Source organism: Rhinolophus sinicus, chromosome 1 (assembly GCF_057876585.1).
Source record: "Rhinolophus sinicus isolate RSI-liver-muscle chromosome 1, RSI-T2T, whole genome shotgun sequence".
Taxonomy (NCBI): domain Eukaryota; kingdom Metazoa; phylum Chordata; class Mammalia; order Chiroptera; family Rhinolophidae; genus Rhinolophus; species Rhinolophus sinicus.
In genome coordinates this window covers 16,903,138-16,921,532 of record NC_142501.1, presented here as the reverse complement: position 1 = coordinate 16,921,532, position 18,395 = coordinate 16,903,138, and the positions used below count along the sequence as shown (strand labels likewise).

The window sequence follows — 18,395 nt, the reverse complement described above, 5'->3', positions numbered from 1 at the left end:
CTATTTGAGTACTTTAGGCTGCCTCCGTTGCCTCCAGGACCTAGAGGTGTCCTGTCAATTACTTTGATGTATTAATTGTAAGACTTTTCTAAGATCATTATGCTTTTTAAAATTAGGTTATTTCAACCCACTGTAGACTACAGCTTATATAGAAAGACTTTTTTTTTTTTTTTCTTATTTTGCTCTTTTGAAGTTAAAGTAAGGGCTGGCAAACTTTCTCTTAAGGGCCTGACAGTAAATATTTTAGGCTTCTGGGCAATATGGTCACTGTAGGGACTACTCCACTCTGCCATTGTGTTGTGAAGCAGCCATAGACAATATGCAAATAAATGGGCATGATTGTGTTCCATTAAATCTTTATTTACAAAAACAGGTGGCAGATGTATCAACTGTACTTTGTTGATCCCTAAGTTAAAATATCTTACTAATTTCCCTTACCAGACAACCGAACTCTTTGAAGGGTTTTAGTCACTGTGGTAATATTAACCAGAGGGGGTCTTGATTAAATACTGGTTGAAGACAGTAACAATTTTCTCATGCTTCTATAAATCTATTTCATTTCGTTTAACAGATATCTAGTATTTCATAGTGTGGATTATTAAACTTTACATAATTATTCCCTATTGATGGACATTTGGCTCTTGTCTTATTAGTATCTATTAAAAACTATGCAGCGGGCCGGCCCGGTGGCTCAGGCGGTTAGAGCTCCATGCTCCTAACTCCGAAGGCTGCCGGTTCGATTCCCACATGGGCCAGTGGGCTCTCAACCACAAGGATGCCAGTTCAATTCCTCGAGTCCTGCAAGGGATGGTGGGCTGCGCCTCCTGCAATTAGTAATGGCAACTGGACCTGGAGCTGAACTGCGCCCTCCACAACTAAGACTGAAAGGACAACAACTTGAAGCTGAACTGCGCCCTCCACAACTAAGACTGAAAGGACAACAACTTGACTTGGAAAAAAGTCCTGGAAGAATACTGTTCCCCAATAAAGTCCTGTTCCTCTTCCCCAATAAAATCTTAAAAAACAAACAAAAACAAACAAACAAACAAACAAAAGCCATGCAGCAATGAACATTACTGTAAGTAGAGTTACTGGGTAACACAGATTCTTATTTTCGGAAAAGCCAGGTCGCAGGTAGACATTTACAAACACACTTAAACAGCGCTTCTCCCCTTCCCTTCTCCTTTGAGAGGTGGAGAGCGTGCAAGGATCACATAAGTAGAGTAGTAAAATTCCTCGCTATGGTTTGGTGTTTGTAAAGTAACTATTCCTCGCAGTTTTTTTTTTTTTTTTTTCAAGAACGATCCGCACAAGTCGTGCAGGAAGAAAGCAGCTCTCCCATGGTGGTGACAGGTAGAGCGTTGAAAATGCTGGCTTCTTGAAAGAATCGCCTGGACAGCGACTTCTTCGAGGACCGGACCACGCCTTCTTGTTAAGCCCCCACCTCATCAATTGTGCCCTTTCTAGGCTCGACTGAGGGAGCAACTCCCAGGTGTTAAAAGTAGCCTGGAGACAGCAGAGCGAAATTGAGGGTATCGGGGTGGCATCAGAAGAGAACAGTGGCGAGGCCCAAGTAGAAACAGGAGGACACCGTGAGGACCGCCGCCTCAACTGCAGCTGCCTTCGGCCACCGAGTAGGACTCGCTTTCCCAGCGGCCCCCGCGCCCCGCGCGCACGGGGGTGGTGCCAGAGCCGGAAATCACGTGTTTTGACAGCCGCTGGGGTGAGGCCGCGGTAGTCCACCAGGCTGCTTGGAGCTGTGACTGAGGGAGGCGTCGTGGTGATGGCGGTGGAGACTCTGTCCCCGGACTGGGAATTCGACCGCGTCGACGACGGCTCACAGAGTAAGGGAGCAGCAGGGCTAGGGCTGCGGGTGGGAGCTTCCGCTCCGGCCTCAGCGCTGGCGGCGTTTCTGCGGGAGGGCTTGCGTCGCGGTGGCTGCGCAGCCGTCGGGTTCGGGGCACTTTCTGCCCATTGAGAGGGACGCGTTCTCAAGCGTTACTTTTGGGGATGAGGGTCCCAGCAATGGCGGGTCAGGCTGGCGCGGTGAGGGCTCGGCATTCGGGGCGGTGACTCTTCAGAGGAGCCCGCGGTGCCCCTGGGGGAGCGGCGTCCACTTTCTGCAGCCGAGGGACACGGGCGGGGCGGGTCCAGGGAGGCCCAGCAGCCCCGGGAGCGGAGGCTGGTCCTGTCTTTGGACTCTCGGGGCTTTCGCCAGATCATCGGAGCGTTCAGTTCTAGCAGAGGCTGAGGTCCGGGTTCCTGTTTCGGTTTCCTGTTTTTCTTTTTTTCCTCCCCAATCAACTTTTGGAAGTTTGAGTGTTTTTTCCTTCACATTCTTACAACCATTGAAGATAGAGCGAAAAGGAACTCTTCTCATGGTGAAATTAACACGTGATTGTTAATCTCCTTCCATGCCTTTTATTTACGTTAAATGAAAGTGATGTCCTGTAGTTTCCATTGTCGCTAGAAAGGTTTCAAAAATTACAGCAAATCTGCCTCACGTTTTGCTTTATAAAATCGAGCTGTCAGTCTTTAACTTAGAATCTAATGACAGAAAACAAATTTAGTTCCACGTAGCAAAATTTAGAGGCCAAACTATTGTAGTGAAACTCTTAAGATTAACACAAGTTGGCAGTCTGTTTTTTTTGGTGATATTAATCTGTTTAAGTGATATTGAAGATACTGGGACATACTGCTTGTGAATTTGTTGTTAATACAATTTTTCCAGAAGGTGAATGTAATTAAAAAAAAAATTACCTATGAATTTTGCTTAATTTTACAAAGAAAGACTCGTGTACAAACTTAGGTGTAATTAGGTTTTAGTCTTTCAAAGAAGCGTGAGTAAATTAAGGGATGGTTTGCAGTTTTTCACTCTACAGGGTATTAGCTCTTATGCAGACTTAAAAAACAATCTTGGTGGTAATAAAGTTCTCTAATTTTTTTGTGGAGAGGATTCTGTATTTACTGTTACAAAGTGAACTGCACCTTATCATGTATGAAGGTCTATGGACAAAGGTCCCCAACTGTGCCTTTGGAGTAAATAATGAATTCTTATGTGTAAAATAGAATATTTACTTTCATCTTCAAAAAATTGTGATAAAAACATGTTATTTGGTTTGAAAATGGTTCACCTTAGAGTACAGTGATCTGATTCACTCAGCAGACGTTTTCTGTACACCAGGCGCTATGCTAGGTATTAGGGATACAAAGATAAAACAAAGAATGTAGTCTGTTGGAAGAGATAAGCATGTAAATTGATTTTTGGAATTTCACTCTTTAGTAATCACCACATAGTTTTTTACTTCAAGTCTTTTTATTTTAACTTTTACTAATTTTACAACTATTTCTTATCAGCAAGGAACTTTAATGTTATTACAGGTTTTCTGTTGCCTGATACTTTGTGAATTCCCAGACTAAATAAGTAATTTATTGGCATGTTTTTCTAGTATTGTCATTAAGAACTTATTTGTTGACTAAATACAACTGAGGTCATTTTCCATGTAACTGAGAATTAGATGTGTACTTGGGATTTTGAGAATCTTACACAGTTTTTATTTTACGCCGTAGGGAAGAGACTTCTCATCTCTTGTCTGTGCCTGATTTTCATTAATTTTTGGACTATGAATCATATCTAGACTAATTGTTTTTCAGAATTGCCTAGATTAATGCTATAATGAGATAGGAACCTTAGTGAACTAAATGGATCCACCTGATTCAGTGCATTAGTTGCAAAATAAGGGAGAATGGGGAGCTAGATCTTTATCCTTAATGTATCAGAAGATACTTTATCTTAGAGTTGCTTCGCATTGCTAATTTGAGGAGAGAAAATTGTACCTTTTTTAGAAGAGAGGGATTGGATAAAGTTAATAAAAGAAACTGAGTTGGAGTTGAATTTGCTGCTTTTGTAATAAGAAATGAATTCTTAGGTATGAGTTGGAATACGTATTTACTTTCATTAATATTGACCAATAGGCATAGCTTTATTGTTAAGTTTATTCCAATGCCTCTTTAGAGTCATCTATTAATGTGTAAATTCTGTAAATATCACCACAGTATTCTGTACTTAGTGTTCTTTACTGGCTTTTCCAACTCTATTATGATAGTTAAATAATTAAAGCAAATCTTGGTAAATTTGGGGGCATTGCAGTAATAATCATTATGATGAAGCAGGTCTAAATGCATTTTAAAAACAATATATAGGTGTATTTTTAAACAGGTGCATAGAATTAAGAATTATATTTTTAAATTTTGCTTGTATGACAACACAGATTTTTACACTTAATTCAGGTCACGAATTTATTTTATTTTATTTTTTGCAAAAATGTTGTTTATGACTAAAACATAAAATTAGGACATTGCATAGTCTAAGGAATTATTCAGATTGTTTAAAAGCCCTGGATTATACGGTAAATGGTAATGACTTTTTCATACTACTTTAAAATTAGTTTTAAGGTGATATATAGCTCTCTGTATATGGCAACATCTGCTTTTAATATTATTTTATCTGGAAAATATTGAAAGCTGAATTATTGTTTAACTTTGAAACTTTATTTTCAAGAAGTCCAGACATTCCAGAGTAATACATTTAGTAATGCTTAGTATCTACTTCGCTGTGACTTTCGAGATTATATGAAGTAAATGTCGTGTAATTTTTGTACTTCTCACATATTGTTTTAAAATTTAAATTTAGAAATTCATGCTGAAGTTCAACTTAAGAATTATGGGAAATTTCTTGAGGAGTATACATCTCAATTGAGAAGAATTGAGGATGCACTAGATGATTCAATTGGAGATGTTTGGGATTTCAATCTTGATCCTATAGCATTAAAGGTTTGATTTTTTTTTTTTTTTTAATGTATACATTTTCAGGACATACTATATCTTGAAAACATAATTGTTAAAAATGGAGCATATGTTATTTGGAATCTAGAAAATTAAAGAATTTGGAGAAAAATTGTTAATTTCCTTTTCTAAGCTATGCAGATATTTTTGTATGTTTTTGTTTTTTTTAAAGAATGACACAAACTCAAAGCCTTTAGTGTCAAGAATGTCACATAGTCCATCCAACTCTTTGAGCTAGCCTTTGTTTTTCATTTTCAAGAAAATGAAGAAGATTGGAATAGAACATTCAGGCTGCGTTTGTTTCTTATAGAAGTTATTTTACATACAATGAGATGCATAAATTTAAACTATACTGTTCAGTAATTTTGCCAAACACATATACCCATGCAACTCATATCTCAATCAAGATAACAGAATATTTTCATCATTTACCATAAGTTCCTTTATGTTATTTAGGGGATCTTAATGCAGAAATAATTTTGCAATGTATAAAACAGGTTACTCTTGCTTTGTTCCATTTTGAGGTAGTTCTATCTTGTTTTATCTTTGAAACTGTAGCCTGTTACCACTTAAATAACATTTATTGAGCATTTATTATGTACTAGTCCTAAATCACATATTGACTTTTTAAATAACAGCTTTCTTGAGATATAATTCACATATCATTCAATTCTTTGCTTTTTAATGTATTCACAGAATTGTGCAACCATCCTTAGAGCCATTTTAGAACATTTTTACCACCCCAAATAGACTTCCTGTACCCATTAGTAGTCACTCCCCATCTGGTATGGTGCTAGTGTTGAATATAGGGTCTAATACAAGTTAAATAGAATAGAGCTAGTCTCAATTTGTGCATTTAAGATTTCAGTGATTCTTTTCAAATTAAAAAGATGTTCTTTTCCTTGTTTCTATAGCTTTTGCCTTATGAGCAGTCTTCCCTTTTGGAACTCATAAAGACTGAAAATAAGGTACGGATTCCTAAACCTAAAAATCTATGTCTAAAATGCTTTGGTTATCTGCTATAATTTTCTTTTTTATCTTTTTACTCATGAAACTAGGTCTTAAACAAAGTCATCACGGTTTATGCTGCACTTTGTTGTGAAATCAAGAAATTAAAATATGAGGTAATTATTTGTATTCTTAAGATGTTAAAAACATTTAAAAGCAAATATGTGCTTACATGTATACAGTATGCATGAATATTTATTTAAAGAAGAAATAGTAATAATAATGACAGAGTACTTACTATGTACCAAGCACCATGCTAACTCTGTTAATACAACAATGCAGGACGGTATGTGAGGAATAGATGAGGAAACAGGCTTAAAGAGGGTGTCACTTGTCTAACATTTTACTGGTAGTAATTGTTTGAGTCTGGGTCTGCATACTTTCAAAGTCTGTGTTACCTGCCCTATATACTAGTGGCTTTCTAGATGTAACTGATTTTTTAAGAAAGCTTTGAATTTTTCATATGTTTTGTGTTTCCTTGCCCATGAGCAATTAAAACTCTGGGAGAAGTTGGTAAACTTTTTTTCTCTGCCTTTTTGATACTATGTGTTTGCTTTCTATCTCCCATGGACAAATGGGAGGACGTGGGACAATTAGAGTGATCGGATAAGACCAAGTAAAGGCTAAGAAATCAAGAAATGACTTTGTCTATCAGTAATATTTTTGGTACTCTAAAGATAAATTGAATTTACCTGTATTGTAAGCAGTTTTTGAATTTTAAATGAATTTGTTGTGAATAAGTGATGTAATCCTCTGCTTATTTTGAAATATGGACAGCTAAGAGAGCCTTGGAATTTAAAAACAAAATAGTAACTTTTACAATTAATTTTTTTTTTTAAAACAGGCTGAAACTAAATTTTATAATGGTCTCTTGTTTTATGGAGAAGGAGGTGAGTTTTAAAATTTCACACTGTAATGTTGTGATGCCTTTCTTGAGATTCAAATGAGCTTTAAAAAATTAACACAATTCTAGGACTATCATAATGTATTAATGTGAGAAAATAAGCATTCAGATTTTTTGTTGGTTTATTTGTTTGGTAAACAGTTAAAAAAAAACCTGAGTGATGAAGCAGCAGCAGATTCTCTAAAGTCTATTTGTGATATTTTTATTAATTATAAAGCACTGCAACTAGATGAGAATTTTCCTTGAATTCATTAAATAGTGAAACAGATGGTTACTTTTCAATGTGTGATTAATGATTGTCTTATTTTTCTCTTCAGTGTAAAAATTGTTTTCAATGCTGTGCAGATTAGAAGATGTACTGATGTATAAAAATCATATTTTATTTTTTTGGTGTTGATTGAGTATATAAAACAATTGAAATACAATTCTTCATGTTGCCTTTTAAAGCCACAGATTCCAGCATGGTGGAAGGTGATTGCCAAATTCAAATGGGCAGGTTTATTTCGTTCTTACAGGTAACTGATTTTTACTTTGTATTGAGGTGTTGTTGTTTTTTTGAAAAGTTTGAATAAGTTACACATAATTAAAAAAGATTTATGAAACCTACAAATGCTTAGAATGTGTACTGTGGAGGTAAGACACTTAGTTGTCATCAGATGATAATTGAGATGGTAATTCCTGAGAGATTTTCATAATTTTAGGAAAATAAGGATCAAAATAAAGTTTCTTTGTATAATTTCATTTACAGGCAATCTGTTACTGTGCCTTTAAAATAATTTAAACTTTGTATCAGGTAGGAAAAGATAATTTGTATCAGGAAAAAGTTGTTAATGGAGATGGTTCAGTTGTTACATGAGCAGTAATGAGGTTGTTAAAGGTAACTGCACTTGGTGCTTCTAATCAAGTGTTTCAATTTAGATTTGCTTTTCATCACTGCAAAGTTTTAGTTATTCTAGTTCTTTTGGTTTAATTTTATCAAAAGAATGAAATAACCCCTCTCCATTATAAAAGCATTGCTTATACAATATGACAAAAGCAGAAATTGGAGATAAAGGAAAAATACCCATAATCCCACCTACTTTCTGATTGTTGGGTACAAGATTTGATTATTTCATTGAATCAAGCATATTAATATATTGTTCAGATCTTTTATATCTCTACTACTTTTTTGGGTCTATTTGACTTAACTGAGAGTATTTCGTTGAAATTATCCTCTCTTATGGTATGTGCCAGTCAGGGTCCAGTCCAGAAAACAGTTCACACAAGGTATTTCAAAATAAGAGAGTTGGTTACACAAGACTTGGAGGACTGAAAGAAAAAGAACAGTGAAGTAATCCAGAGGAAGCAGATACCAACTCTTACATCTAGAGGGAAAACGGGAAAAGATGGGGTTGCCAGAACCTGAGAGCTTGGAGGAGGAGCCCCCTGGAATTAGTACTTGTACTGCTGAGGAAGCAGTGCTGCCTGGCTGCTGCTACCTTTGTGCGGGCGATATGAAGTTGGTTCTGTAGTGGTGGAAGAAGCTGGAGGCTGGAGCAATTGGCCATTGCTGGGGTCAGCCACTCCTGCTTGGATTGTGTTGATAAAAGCAGGAAGAATTAGAAAGATGTCCTTTTCCTGCCTTCTAGTCTCCTTTTAGTGCCACCTGTCGTTAGACCCTGACGGGAATCCTGCTGGGCAGGAGTCTAAGAAATGTGTCAATTTCTTCCCCTAGTTTTATCAAATTTTGCGTTTACTTTGAGGATATTTGGTACATACAAGTTTATCATTCCTGATAAATTGAATCTTTTAATGTTATGTGGTGACCCTCTTAAGCTGTGATAATTATGTGGTTAATATATAAATGATATAGTAATTAGCTATAGTAATGCTAAAAGTCTATTTTTGTCTTATATTAATGTCACTACCCCAGCTCTGTTTGAGTTAACATTTTCTTGATTTATCTTCCTGCATTCTTGCAAGCTTTCGTTGTCATAGTGTTTTAGTTGTGTTTCTTTAAAACTGCATATATCTGGATTTTGATTTTTTTGGTACAATCTGAAAATATTTGTCTTTTAATTTGTTAATTCTATTTCTAGTTTATATAAATAGTCTGTTATGTATCTGGACTTGTTTCTGCCTTTTTATTTTGTGCTGTTCTGCATTTTCTGTTCTTTTCTCTGCTTTTATTAAACTTTTAGAAATTTAATAAGAAATGTAAAGCTAGAGCTGTTTAAATAAAATTGAAATGCCTTGTTTTCGTTTTCTTTCTTTTTTTATTTATAGTTTATTGGGGTGACAATTGTTAGTAAAGTTACATAGATTTCAGGTGAACAATTCTGTATTACATCATCTATAAATCCCATTGTGTGTTCACCACCCAGAGTCAGTTCTCCTTCCATCACCATATATTTGATCCCCTTTACCCTCATCTACCACCCCCCACCCGCCTTACCCTCTGGTAACCACTAAACTATTGTCTGTGTCTATAAGTTTTTGTTTCTCATTTGTTTGTCTTGTTCTTTTGTTTTTGGTTTATATACCACATATCAGTGAGATCACATGGTTCTCTGCTTTTTCTGTCTGACTTATTTCGCTTAGCATTATAATCTCAAGATCCATCCATGTTGTCACAAATGGTCCTATTTCATCTTTTCTTACCGCCGAATAGTATTCCATATACCACAACTTCTTTATCCATTCATCTATTGAAGGCCATTTTGGTTGTTTCCGTATCTTGGCCTCTGTAAATAAAGCTGCAATGAACATTGGAGCACACTTGTCTTTATGGATAAATGTTTTCAGATTTTTTGGGTAGATACCCAGGAAGGGGATTGCTGGGCCATGTGGTAATTCTATTCATAATTTTTTGAGGAACCTCCACACTGCCTTCCATAGCGGCTACACCAGTCTGCATTCGCACCAACAGTGTATGAGGGTTCCTTTTTCTCCACAGCCTCTCTAACACTTGTTACTATTTGTCTTGTTGATGATAACCATTCTAACTGGGGTGAGGTGATATCTCATTGTGGTTTTTATTTGCATTTCTCTGATGATTAGTGATGTTGAGCATTTTTTCATATGTCTGTTTGCCATTTGTATGTCCCTTGTTTTCATTTGCATAAACACTAAATTGTTTTTTGGGTCTCACTGACAGCTGCATAAAATTCCATTTTTAAGCCTGGCATATATGTTACAAGCCATTCTTAATGCTGGGGATACAACAAGTGTACAAAGCCAATAGAAATTCCTGCCCTCGTAGAGCTTAAAATTTTCAAACAACCATAAATTTAATCTGGTTTTAAATACTTTGGGATACAAACTATAGGTTTAAAAGTTGCAAGCTTCTGAAAAGAAATTTTGAGGAGGTGTGGGATATGGTAGATGCCAGGTCTTTTAATGATGAACATATGAAGTTATTTCAGTGATTTCTGGAGACCCCTTTCCATCATTGTCATATTTTCTAAACTGGCTGCTTTTGAGCTTCGTTCATTCAAATTTTCATTCATTTGATAGAACAGAGATTTTTATTGAGAAGCAGTTGAGAGTTAGCCACTATGCTAGGCAGTCTCATTTCTTCAAAAAAGAAATGAGACTGTCCTCTGTCATTTAGGAATTATACGTGTAATTAAAACATGAGTTCAAATAGTAGTATGAATGAAATGCTATGAAGGCAGAGAAATAAAAATGACTTTGGGATGCAGGAGGTGAGTTAAGAATTGTTTGCTTGAGGAATGCTTGAAGTCTGGCTGCAGGTTAACTCCAGTTTTTACTGGAAAACTGTTTTGTTTTTGTTTAGCGTTTTTACCATAAAATTCAGTCAGAAATGGAGACATTTAAAAAGCAACTTTGTAACATATACCTCACTTGTCATTTCAGGAACTGTCTTGTTTTGTTACCAGGTGCTATGAAGTGGTGATGAATGTAGTCCACCAGTTGGCTGCCCTCTATATCAATAACAAGTAATGGATTTTAGAAATATTTTTGCATTTATAATAGAGATGCAGGAAATGTTTTTCTAAAATTAGTTACCTGAAATAGCTTTTTGTTTATTACTTACTCACTCATTCCTTCATTCACTTATTCAGCATTTTTTGAACACTTATGCTCTTTCAAACACTACTTGATGTGTTTAATAAAAAAATGATAGGTTAATAAGACAGTTTCTGCCATGGTGAATGAACCCAGTATCTGTCTGAATGAGAATGTTGACTGAATAACCTTAAAGAAATTTGATTATATAAAACAAGGCTAACATACCATGTTCTCTCCTTATTCCTTTCCTCTCTCCTTTACATTGAAGGTTCCCTGACTCAATAGAATCACATGAGACCTTTCTTAAACTACAGAATCTTCGGGAGTGGGGTTAGGGATCTTGTGTAGAAAAAATTCTATAATTATAATGACCTAACAAGTTTGGGGACCACTGCCCTAAATCAAGAAAAATGATCACATTTTCAGTCTTTACCATTCTTACTACCGCAAAATAATATCTCACATGATTAATAATTTATACTTAAAATTTTCCCCACTTACTACGGTCACGTGCCACATAACGATGTTTTGGTCAAGAATGGACCACACATGTGACAGTGGTTCCATAGATTATGGGGCTGAAAAATGCCTGTCGCCTAGTGACACCGCAGTCGTGGTGGTGCTGTAGCACAACCCATTCCACAGATACCATTGAGTTACAGTTGCCTCCAGTATTGAGTTCAGTAACATCCTAGCTTTGTAGCCTGGGAGCTGTAGGGGAACAGAATTTGTCACCCCAAAATATGTCCATTTGGCCTAAGGTTTATTTTGGGCTGGTTAATTTTGAGAAACAGCAGACATGGGAGAAGCTCTGAAAACCAGGTAGAAGTTACTCTGTGAAACACATTTACATTTGTAAGGGAAATCTTCATTTGTAAGGATGTCTCCCTCCCAGTACTAAAATATCTTAGCCAAGAACCAAGAGAGTAGAGGGAAAATAATTTTTCTTCTACAGAGAAATAAGTTATATACCATATAGTCTAGGTGTGCAATAGGCTATACCACTTTGGTTTGTGTAAGTGCTCTCTATGATGCTTGCATAATGACAAAATCACCTAACAACACATTTCTCAGAACATATCCCTGTTGATAAGCAGAACATGACTGTAATTATAACCTTACAATAACTTTGTTTAGATATATGACTAGGGAATTCTCAATTATGAGAAGAGATAACTGAGGCCCTGAGGAATTATTTGCCAAGATTCCATAGCAATTTGGATATTGTTTTGTTCACCAGTCTTGTTCATTATTATTACGATAGCATGCTGCATCTTAACTTTTTTATAAACAGGAAGAAAGTGTTAAATGTTTCCCATTCTCATTTGTTCCCCTCAGGTATTTATTTTATGTTCTGTCCTTTCACTGAAACTCTCCTCCTGCCCGAAGGGAATGAGAGTATAACCTCCAATCCCTGCAGTACCTAGTGTGTAATTCAAGGGGAATCCCCTGCCCAAGAAAGATACAATTTATTTGAATTTTGTGTTTTAAAAATATTCTATCTTGTGGAATATGTGTGCTTTGATATTTAAATACTATCTTAAATTATTTACTGTTGAATAAATTGCATCTCTAGGAAGTAAAATTGAATTATCCCGGGCCTTTTGACTTTAGTATAATCTTAGTTGTATGCGTTGTTTTTCAGTAGGAATGACAACTCAGAAATAAACCTGACTAAAGAGAGGACTAGTACCCAAATGCCAGTTGGGGTTGGATAACAAAGATCCTGGTTGGGAACTGGGAAATTCTAATATTTAGAAAGAAATGAGTATTAGTTTTGTTATTTCTCCACCTCCCTCCCAAGCTAGATCCCTTAGGTTTAAATGGCTGAGGTTATCCATGGAGCACGTATTGTCGCATCCCTACCCATTGAGTTGGGTATAGGCAAGGACTATGTATGTACAAGTTAGTTCCCTTCTTGGGAAAGTGGGATGTGGTAGTAATTGCATGGATCCCTTAAATTTGGGGGACTAAAGCCTAAATAAAGATAAATACACATTAAAATCCCAAGAGTTCTTGATGCTATGTGTTTTCCTTAAAGTAAACATGAATTGTAACCAAAAAAGGTTTTTGTGTTTTTTTTTTTAACATGGGTGTTATTTTATTACAGGGTTGCACCCAAAATTATAGAGACAACTGGAGTTCATTTTCAGGTAAAAGTAATTTAACTTGACCTGTAAAACTAATTTTTACTATATTTTATTTCGGAGTTTGTGTGATTGGGGAGTTTGTACAATTATAGCAAGACTCTTAAAGGATTTCTTTTTTTTCTCAATTTGTTCTTTTTCGTTTGTGAAGTTGATGGGGCATTACTGACCACTATCAGTGTAACTCTTTGTTTTTCTCAATAGTGGCCGAATGCAGATTCTCCAAGTGGTCTTTTTGGAGAGTGAAACAAATCTGGGCTATCACAATTAGGATGAAATACTGGGCAAAATGTTTCTTAGTTCAAAGCTAATTATTTTATCTGAGGATCAGTAGTTTTATCTAACTGGTTTATTCACTGCTTTAACTAATTCAGTGATTAGCTCGAATGTGTTTAACTTTAAAAATCCTCATAAAGTTTAACTTCTAACTAGTGATTAAATGGTAATCATTAAAGGTTTTTTAACAGACTATGTATGAGCACTTGGGAGAGCTGCTAACAGTTTTGCTTACCCTGGATGAAATTATTGATAATCATATCACGTTAAAAGACCACTGGACTATGTATAAAAGGTGAGCCAGTTAAAATATTTAAAATATTATTTGTATAGTTAATGTTTTAGTAAAAAGCAAAAAAATATAAATAGTGCAGATCCTTTAAAAGACTTGGAGGTTTATATTTAGAAGGACCTCATATCAGATGTTTTTATGAAGACACTAACCATTTTTTAATTTCAAATGGGTTTGTTTGAGAGTATGAATACTTGTATAAAGCATCCTAATTCTTGACTGCCTTAGGACTCAGAGTTATTTTTGCCTTGGTTTTTATTCAACGGACAGTTGTTTTTCTTGAGTTTTTTTTCCCCATTGTATACTCCAAGGCATTTTATTTTATTCAATCTATAAGTAATAAGTGCCTGGTATCTAGAGAGCACCAGATATCTGAATTTAAGATGATATAAAAAGGCATGATTAGGAAATTAAATATATTAGGATTTTTTTGTTCAAATTTTCAGATATGTAGAACCAAACAAGAAACACAGATAGAAAGTTTTGATTTCTAGGGGAAATTTTAAGTATTAGGCAAATTTATGGTCTTTCTCCTGATCTTCCACAAGGTTACTGAAATCTGTCCATCACAATCCTTCAAAATTTGGAATTCAGGAAGAAAAACTAAAGCCATTTGAAAAGTTCTTGCTGAAGCTGGAAGGGCAGTTACTTGATGGAATGATATTTCAGGTATGAGAGCTGTATTGGGGTATAGTAAATGGACTTATATTAGTTGACTCAATAGCATACTGTTGAATGTGTTTTTCTTTAAAAGTGCTTTGTCTTAAAACATTGTTAGTGTACTAAAATATCATTTCAGTATATACTAGCAAGCAAAATCAATAGTGTACTACTAAGAAACAATAGGGTTGTTTCTTTAATTATGTAGAAGGATAAAGCTACTCAAGGATTAAGATCTAAGTGGTTATGTTAAGTATTGTGTTGTTAACCTCTAGATTTAGATTTGTAAGACTACCTTTTAAAAGTGTTTAATTCTTCCCAGGCTCAGAGAATATAATTTGGGTCTGCACAGTCCAGGTGGCGTCTAACCACATGTGATTATTTAAATTTAAATGAATAAATTAAAATAAAAAATTCATTGCCTCCGCCACACTGGCAACATTTCAAGTACTTAATAGCCGCATGTAATCTAATCATCACACTGTACACCTTAAACTTACAAATATTATGTGTCAGTAATATCTCAATAAAGCTGGGGGAAAGAAATAGCCACATGTTTGTGGCCAGCGATCATATCAGACACCAGAGATGTAGAACATTTCCATCATCACTGAAAGTTCTATTGAACAGCAGTGCTTTGCGTAGTATTCACCAGAAATTGCATTATATTCCATGTAAAGTCTGCTTCAAGGTTACCTTTAATTTATATTTTACATGACCACAATTTTAACAGGTTGATTCCAACTCTTTTTTTATATCAATTTTACTTTTAATCCATTAGATTCAAAAGGTAATTTTTTTTTTTTTGGTCATTGATTCTTTTTCCAGGAGACATTTCTACATATACTGTAATAAAGTGTTAGGAAAGTAATTGTAAACAGGAAAAATAAACTCTACTCTTAAAAGTGGAAAGTAAAGAATAAAACATGTTTTCCACTGCTTCATCAGATATATCTTCTGTGCATCACTGTGTGTCTCTTCATGTTGGGTTAATCGATTTTTGGTTCAGTTCTATTACTTGCACATAACTGATACTCAAATATATAAGTACATACAAATTTTCCGTTCAGAAGGATTTAGATAATTTGATTAGATAAAGGTGAAAACGTGAACTTCAGAGTTTGTAAAATTGAAATGATGAATGTTGATGTTTATCACACATACTATGTTTAAATCTACTTAATAGCTTATTATTGAGAGTCTAAATTTCTCTTTAAATGTTTCCTCTCTAGGCCTGTATAGAGCAGCAGTTTGATTCTCTCAATGGGGGAGTATCTGTGTCAAAAAATAGCACTTTTGCTGAAGAATTTGCACATAGTATTCGCTCAATTTTTGCAAATGTGGAAGCCAGACTTGGTAATATGAAGTGCATTTTTTGGTTTTTGTTTATAAAGTTTGTGTTTCCTTGAAAGCAGAATTTTACATATGTTCTATTTTTCTCTCATGTTATCATTGCATAAGGAGAGCCTTCTGAAATTGACCAGAGAGACAAGTACGTTGGAATTTGTGGACTCTTTGTATTGCACTTTCAAATTTTTCGAACTGTTGATAAAAAATTTTATAAGTCTTTATTGGATATTTGTAAGAAGGTAAGAAATTGGACTTTATTTTTTTAATTTGAGTAGGTGAAAAAGGTTTTGAATGAAACTGGATATTTTAAAATGTATTTTATTCCTGTTTACAAAAATACTTTTTGTAATAATAATTACAAAAATGTAATAGTCATTAAAAAACCCAAGCATTCCAGAAATAAGTAGCATATTAAATTAAAATACCTTGTAATTCAGCGTAATATAAATGCATATAAGTGGTGGTATTTCCAGATTTTTTTCCTGTACATTAACTTTCTATTACTGTTACTACATTTTTCTCTTCTTTCTCCTCTTCTTGCTGCTCATTCTCATTCTCGAAGTAGAAAAAAAAGTTTTAATTTTTTTCTACATCTTTGCTATTTCCATAATGTGACACCTGATTTCAAAGTTGAAACTTTAGTTTGTATGAATATTAAGTGATATGTGACCATGAGATCCCAGCCATCTTGGTATTTATTTTTTATTTTTTTCACTAATACAGAGTGAAAGTAAAGGTCATGAGGATATCTATTTGATTTTTTGCATATTTTCACTCATCTTAAAATCCATGAAAGTGTGTAAGTGCACGTGTGTGTGTGTTGTTTAATATTTAGGCAGAATAAAATTACTGTTATGCATCACACCAGAGATAGGAATGCCTTAACTCTGTGCCATAGTATGATAATTTGTCTCATAATGAGTATTTTTTGTTTAATTTCTCTTGAAATAAATTGTCTTCCATTGTGTATTGTAGAACTATTAAATAGTTTATTGTTTAGCCTGCATTTAATGACTTGTCCCCCCATACGTTTACTATTTCAGGCACCAGCCATCACTCTAACGGCTAACATTATTTGGTTTCCTGATAATTTTTTGATCCAGAAAATACCAGCAGCTGCCAAACTTCTAGACAGAAAAAGTCTTCAAGCCATTAAAATACACAGAGATACTTTCCTACAGCAGAAAGCTCAATCACTTACCAAGTAGGTTTTATACTTGGTAAAATATACTTTTACGTAATAAAAATATTTAGATATTTTATATTTTCAAATCTTACTGATTCTAAATATATGTAAAGCATTTGAGTTACAAAACCAAACATACTTACTCATTACTAAAGAAAAAAGGTTGGGCAATCTCTAGCAGATTTATTTCCTAGGAGTTTCTTTTTGTTTTGTTTTAAATATTTTATGCGTAGAATTTAAGGTTTAGACAAGGTATACTTTTTGGCAATATACATGTATGTGTATATGTGTGTATGTGTATATATACACATGTATACACATGTATATACACCTACATAACATGCACACATACATATACTTTTTATCAGATGCATTAAATATTTTTTGAAGTGAAGTCTGTACAGTAGATGTCATTTGATGACATTGAAAACATTGTATGTCCGTGATTCAGTGACGATTTTTTGGAGGAGTTGACTTTAATCTGATGCACCCCCTTTCTTTATTTTTATTTTTATGTAAGTAACGTATGCACATATTTAATAAGTCAAAAAGTACTTTAAGTTTAAAGGGGAAAATAATTATTCTCTATACCTTAGTCTTTCCAAAAAGAATGCTTTTAACTTTTAGGTTCTTCTGATATTTACATCTTATTTTTTTGTTTAACTCTTTATTTTATAAATTTTCAAATATACGCAAAATAGAAAAATATTATAAAGAGCCACAATGTTCCCATCTGCTAGCATGAACAATTAAATTTACTGCACATTCTTCCTTGAGTATAGTTATAAATCACATGTTGACCTGGATGAAGATTTTAAGTGAAGTGACACAGGACTCTGCCACTAGCCCTGTGCTGGACACAGTTTCTGTCTGTGACGTGGTTAAAGGATAATTGGGATACTTACCAACTTTACGCTGATCTTGACTACTGAGGGGACATTGGGTCACTGCTACCCAATGGGGGAAGGAGGAATACGTTGAGTACAGGAGATTTTCTGTAGAATCTCTCAGTAGTCCCGTGTCCTGTGATTAAAGTCAGCAGAAAATGACAACTCCTCAAGCAGGACTACCCATGGCAGAGATTTCAAGAGTCTCTAATACATTCTAAAACAGAATTGAGAAGGGATAAAGAGGTAAGTTTGGATTTAAAGAGATCAATTCAGTAAGATGGAGAGACAGGGATCAGGTTAGTAGCAGTAATTAAAAAGATACATTTTGGTTATCAGAGGCTTAATATTCTTTAACAGTGTGATGCAGTTGCTAAAAATGCCAGTACATACTTAGATTACATTAATAAGTATACCCAAGTTATGGAGACTGGTCATTACAATATCTAGCCCTGGGAATTGGTAGTTCCATTGAATTCTTATTGGTCAGATCATGGTGGGTGTTTGGTAGTGCCACATTTTAAGGGACCACAAACTTCATCCCTAGATGAAGCTGAATAGGATGTCAGAAGATCTGAGAACCATTCCGTTTGAAGAGTTGTTGAGGAGTCTGCATAGTTGGGCCTTTAAAAGAGAAACCAGAGGATTGATATAGTGGGTTTCTTTAAGTATATGAGGGGCATTCCGGTTGAAGAGGGAACTGATTTGATCTCTGTGGCTCCAGAAGGTTGAACTAGAGCCAAAAGATGAAAGTGAAAGATAGTAATAATAATAATTGCCAACATTATCAGGCTCAACAATTTAGCAGGCATTGTGCCAAAGGGTT

The 18,395-nt window shown here is 34.9% G+C and overlaps 1 protein-coding gene across 5 annotated transcripts in view; it reads left to right on the top strand.

The window, feature by feature from the left end:
• Positions 1-1,698: 1,698 nt before the first annotated feature.
• Positions 1,699-18,395, top strand: part of WASHC4 (WASH complex subunit 4) — a 66,345-nt gene continuing 49,648 nt past the window's right edge. For 4 of the 5 annotated variants that reach the window (XM_019728457.3, XM_019728458.3, XM_019728456.3 and 1 more), the window contains exons 1-13: positions 1,699-1,844; positions 4,694-4,833; positions 5,760-5,813; positions 5,904-5,969; positions 6,698-6,743; positions 7,205-7,272; positions 10,616-10,698; positions 12,882-12,924; positions 13,386-13,489; positions 14,035-14,155; positions 15,379-15,502; positions 15,608-15,735; positions 16,540-16,700. In XM_019728457.3, the coding sequence (XP_019584016.2) occupies positions 1,784-1,844; positions 4,694-4,833; positions 5,760-5,813; positions 5,904-5,969; positions 6,698-6,743; positions 7,205-7,272; positions 10,616-10,698; positions 12,882-12,924; positions 13,386-13,489; positions 14,035-14,155; positions 15,379-15,502; positions 15,608-15,735; positions 16,540-16,700 (1,199 nt within the window). In that variant the 5' untranslated portion in view covers positions 1,699-1,783. Of the gene's footprint in view, positions 1,845-4,693; positions 4,834-5,759; positions 5,814-5,903; positions 5,970-6,697; positions 6,744-7,204; positions 7,273-10,615; positions 10,699-12,881; positions 12,925-13,373; positions 13,490-14,034; positions 14,156-15,378; positions 15,503-15,607; positions 15,736-16,539; positions 16,701-18,395 lie in introns of those variants that run through there. The other variant, XM_088797089.1, reaches the window with a different exon arrangement.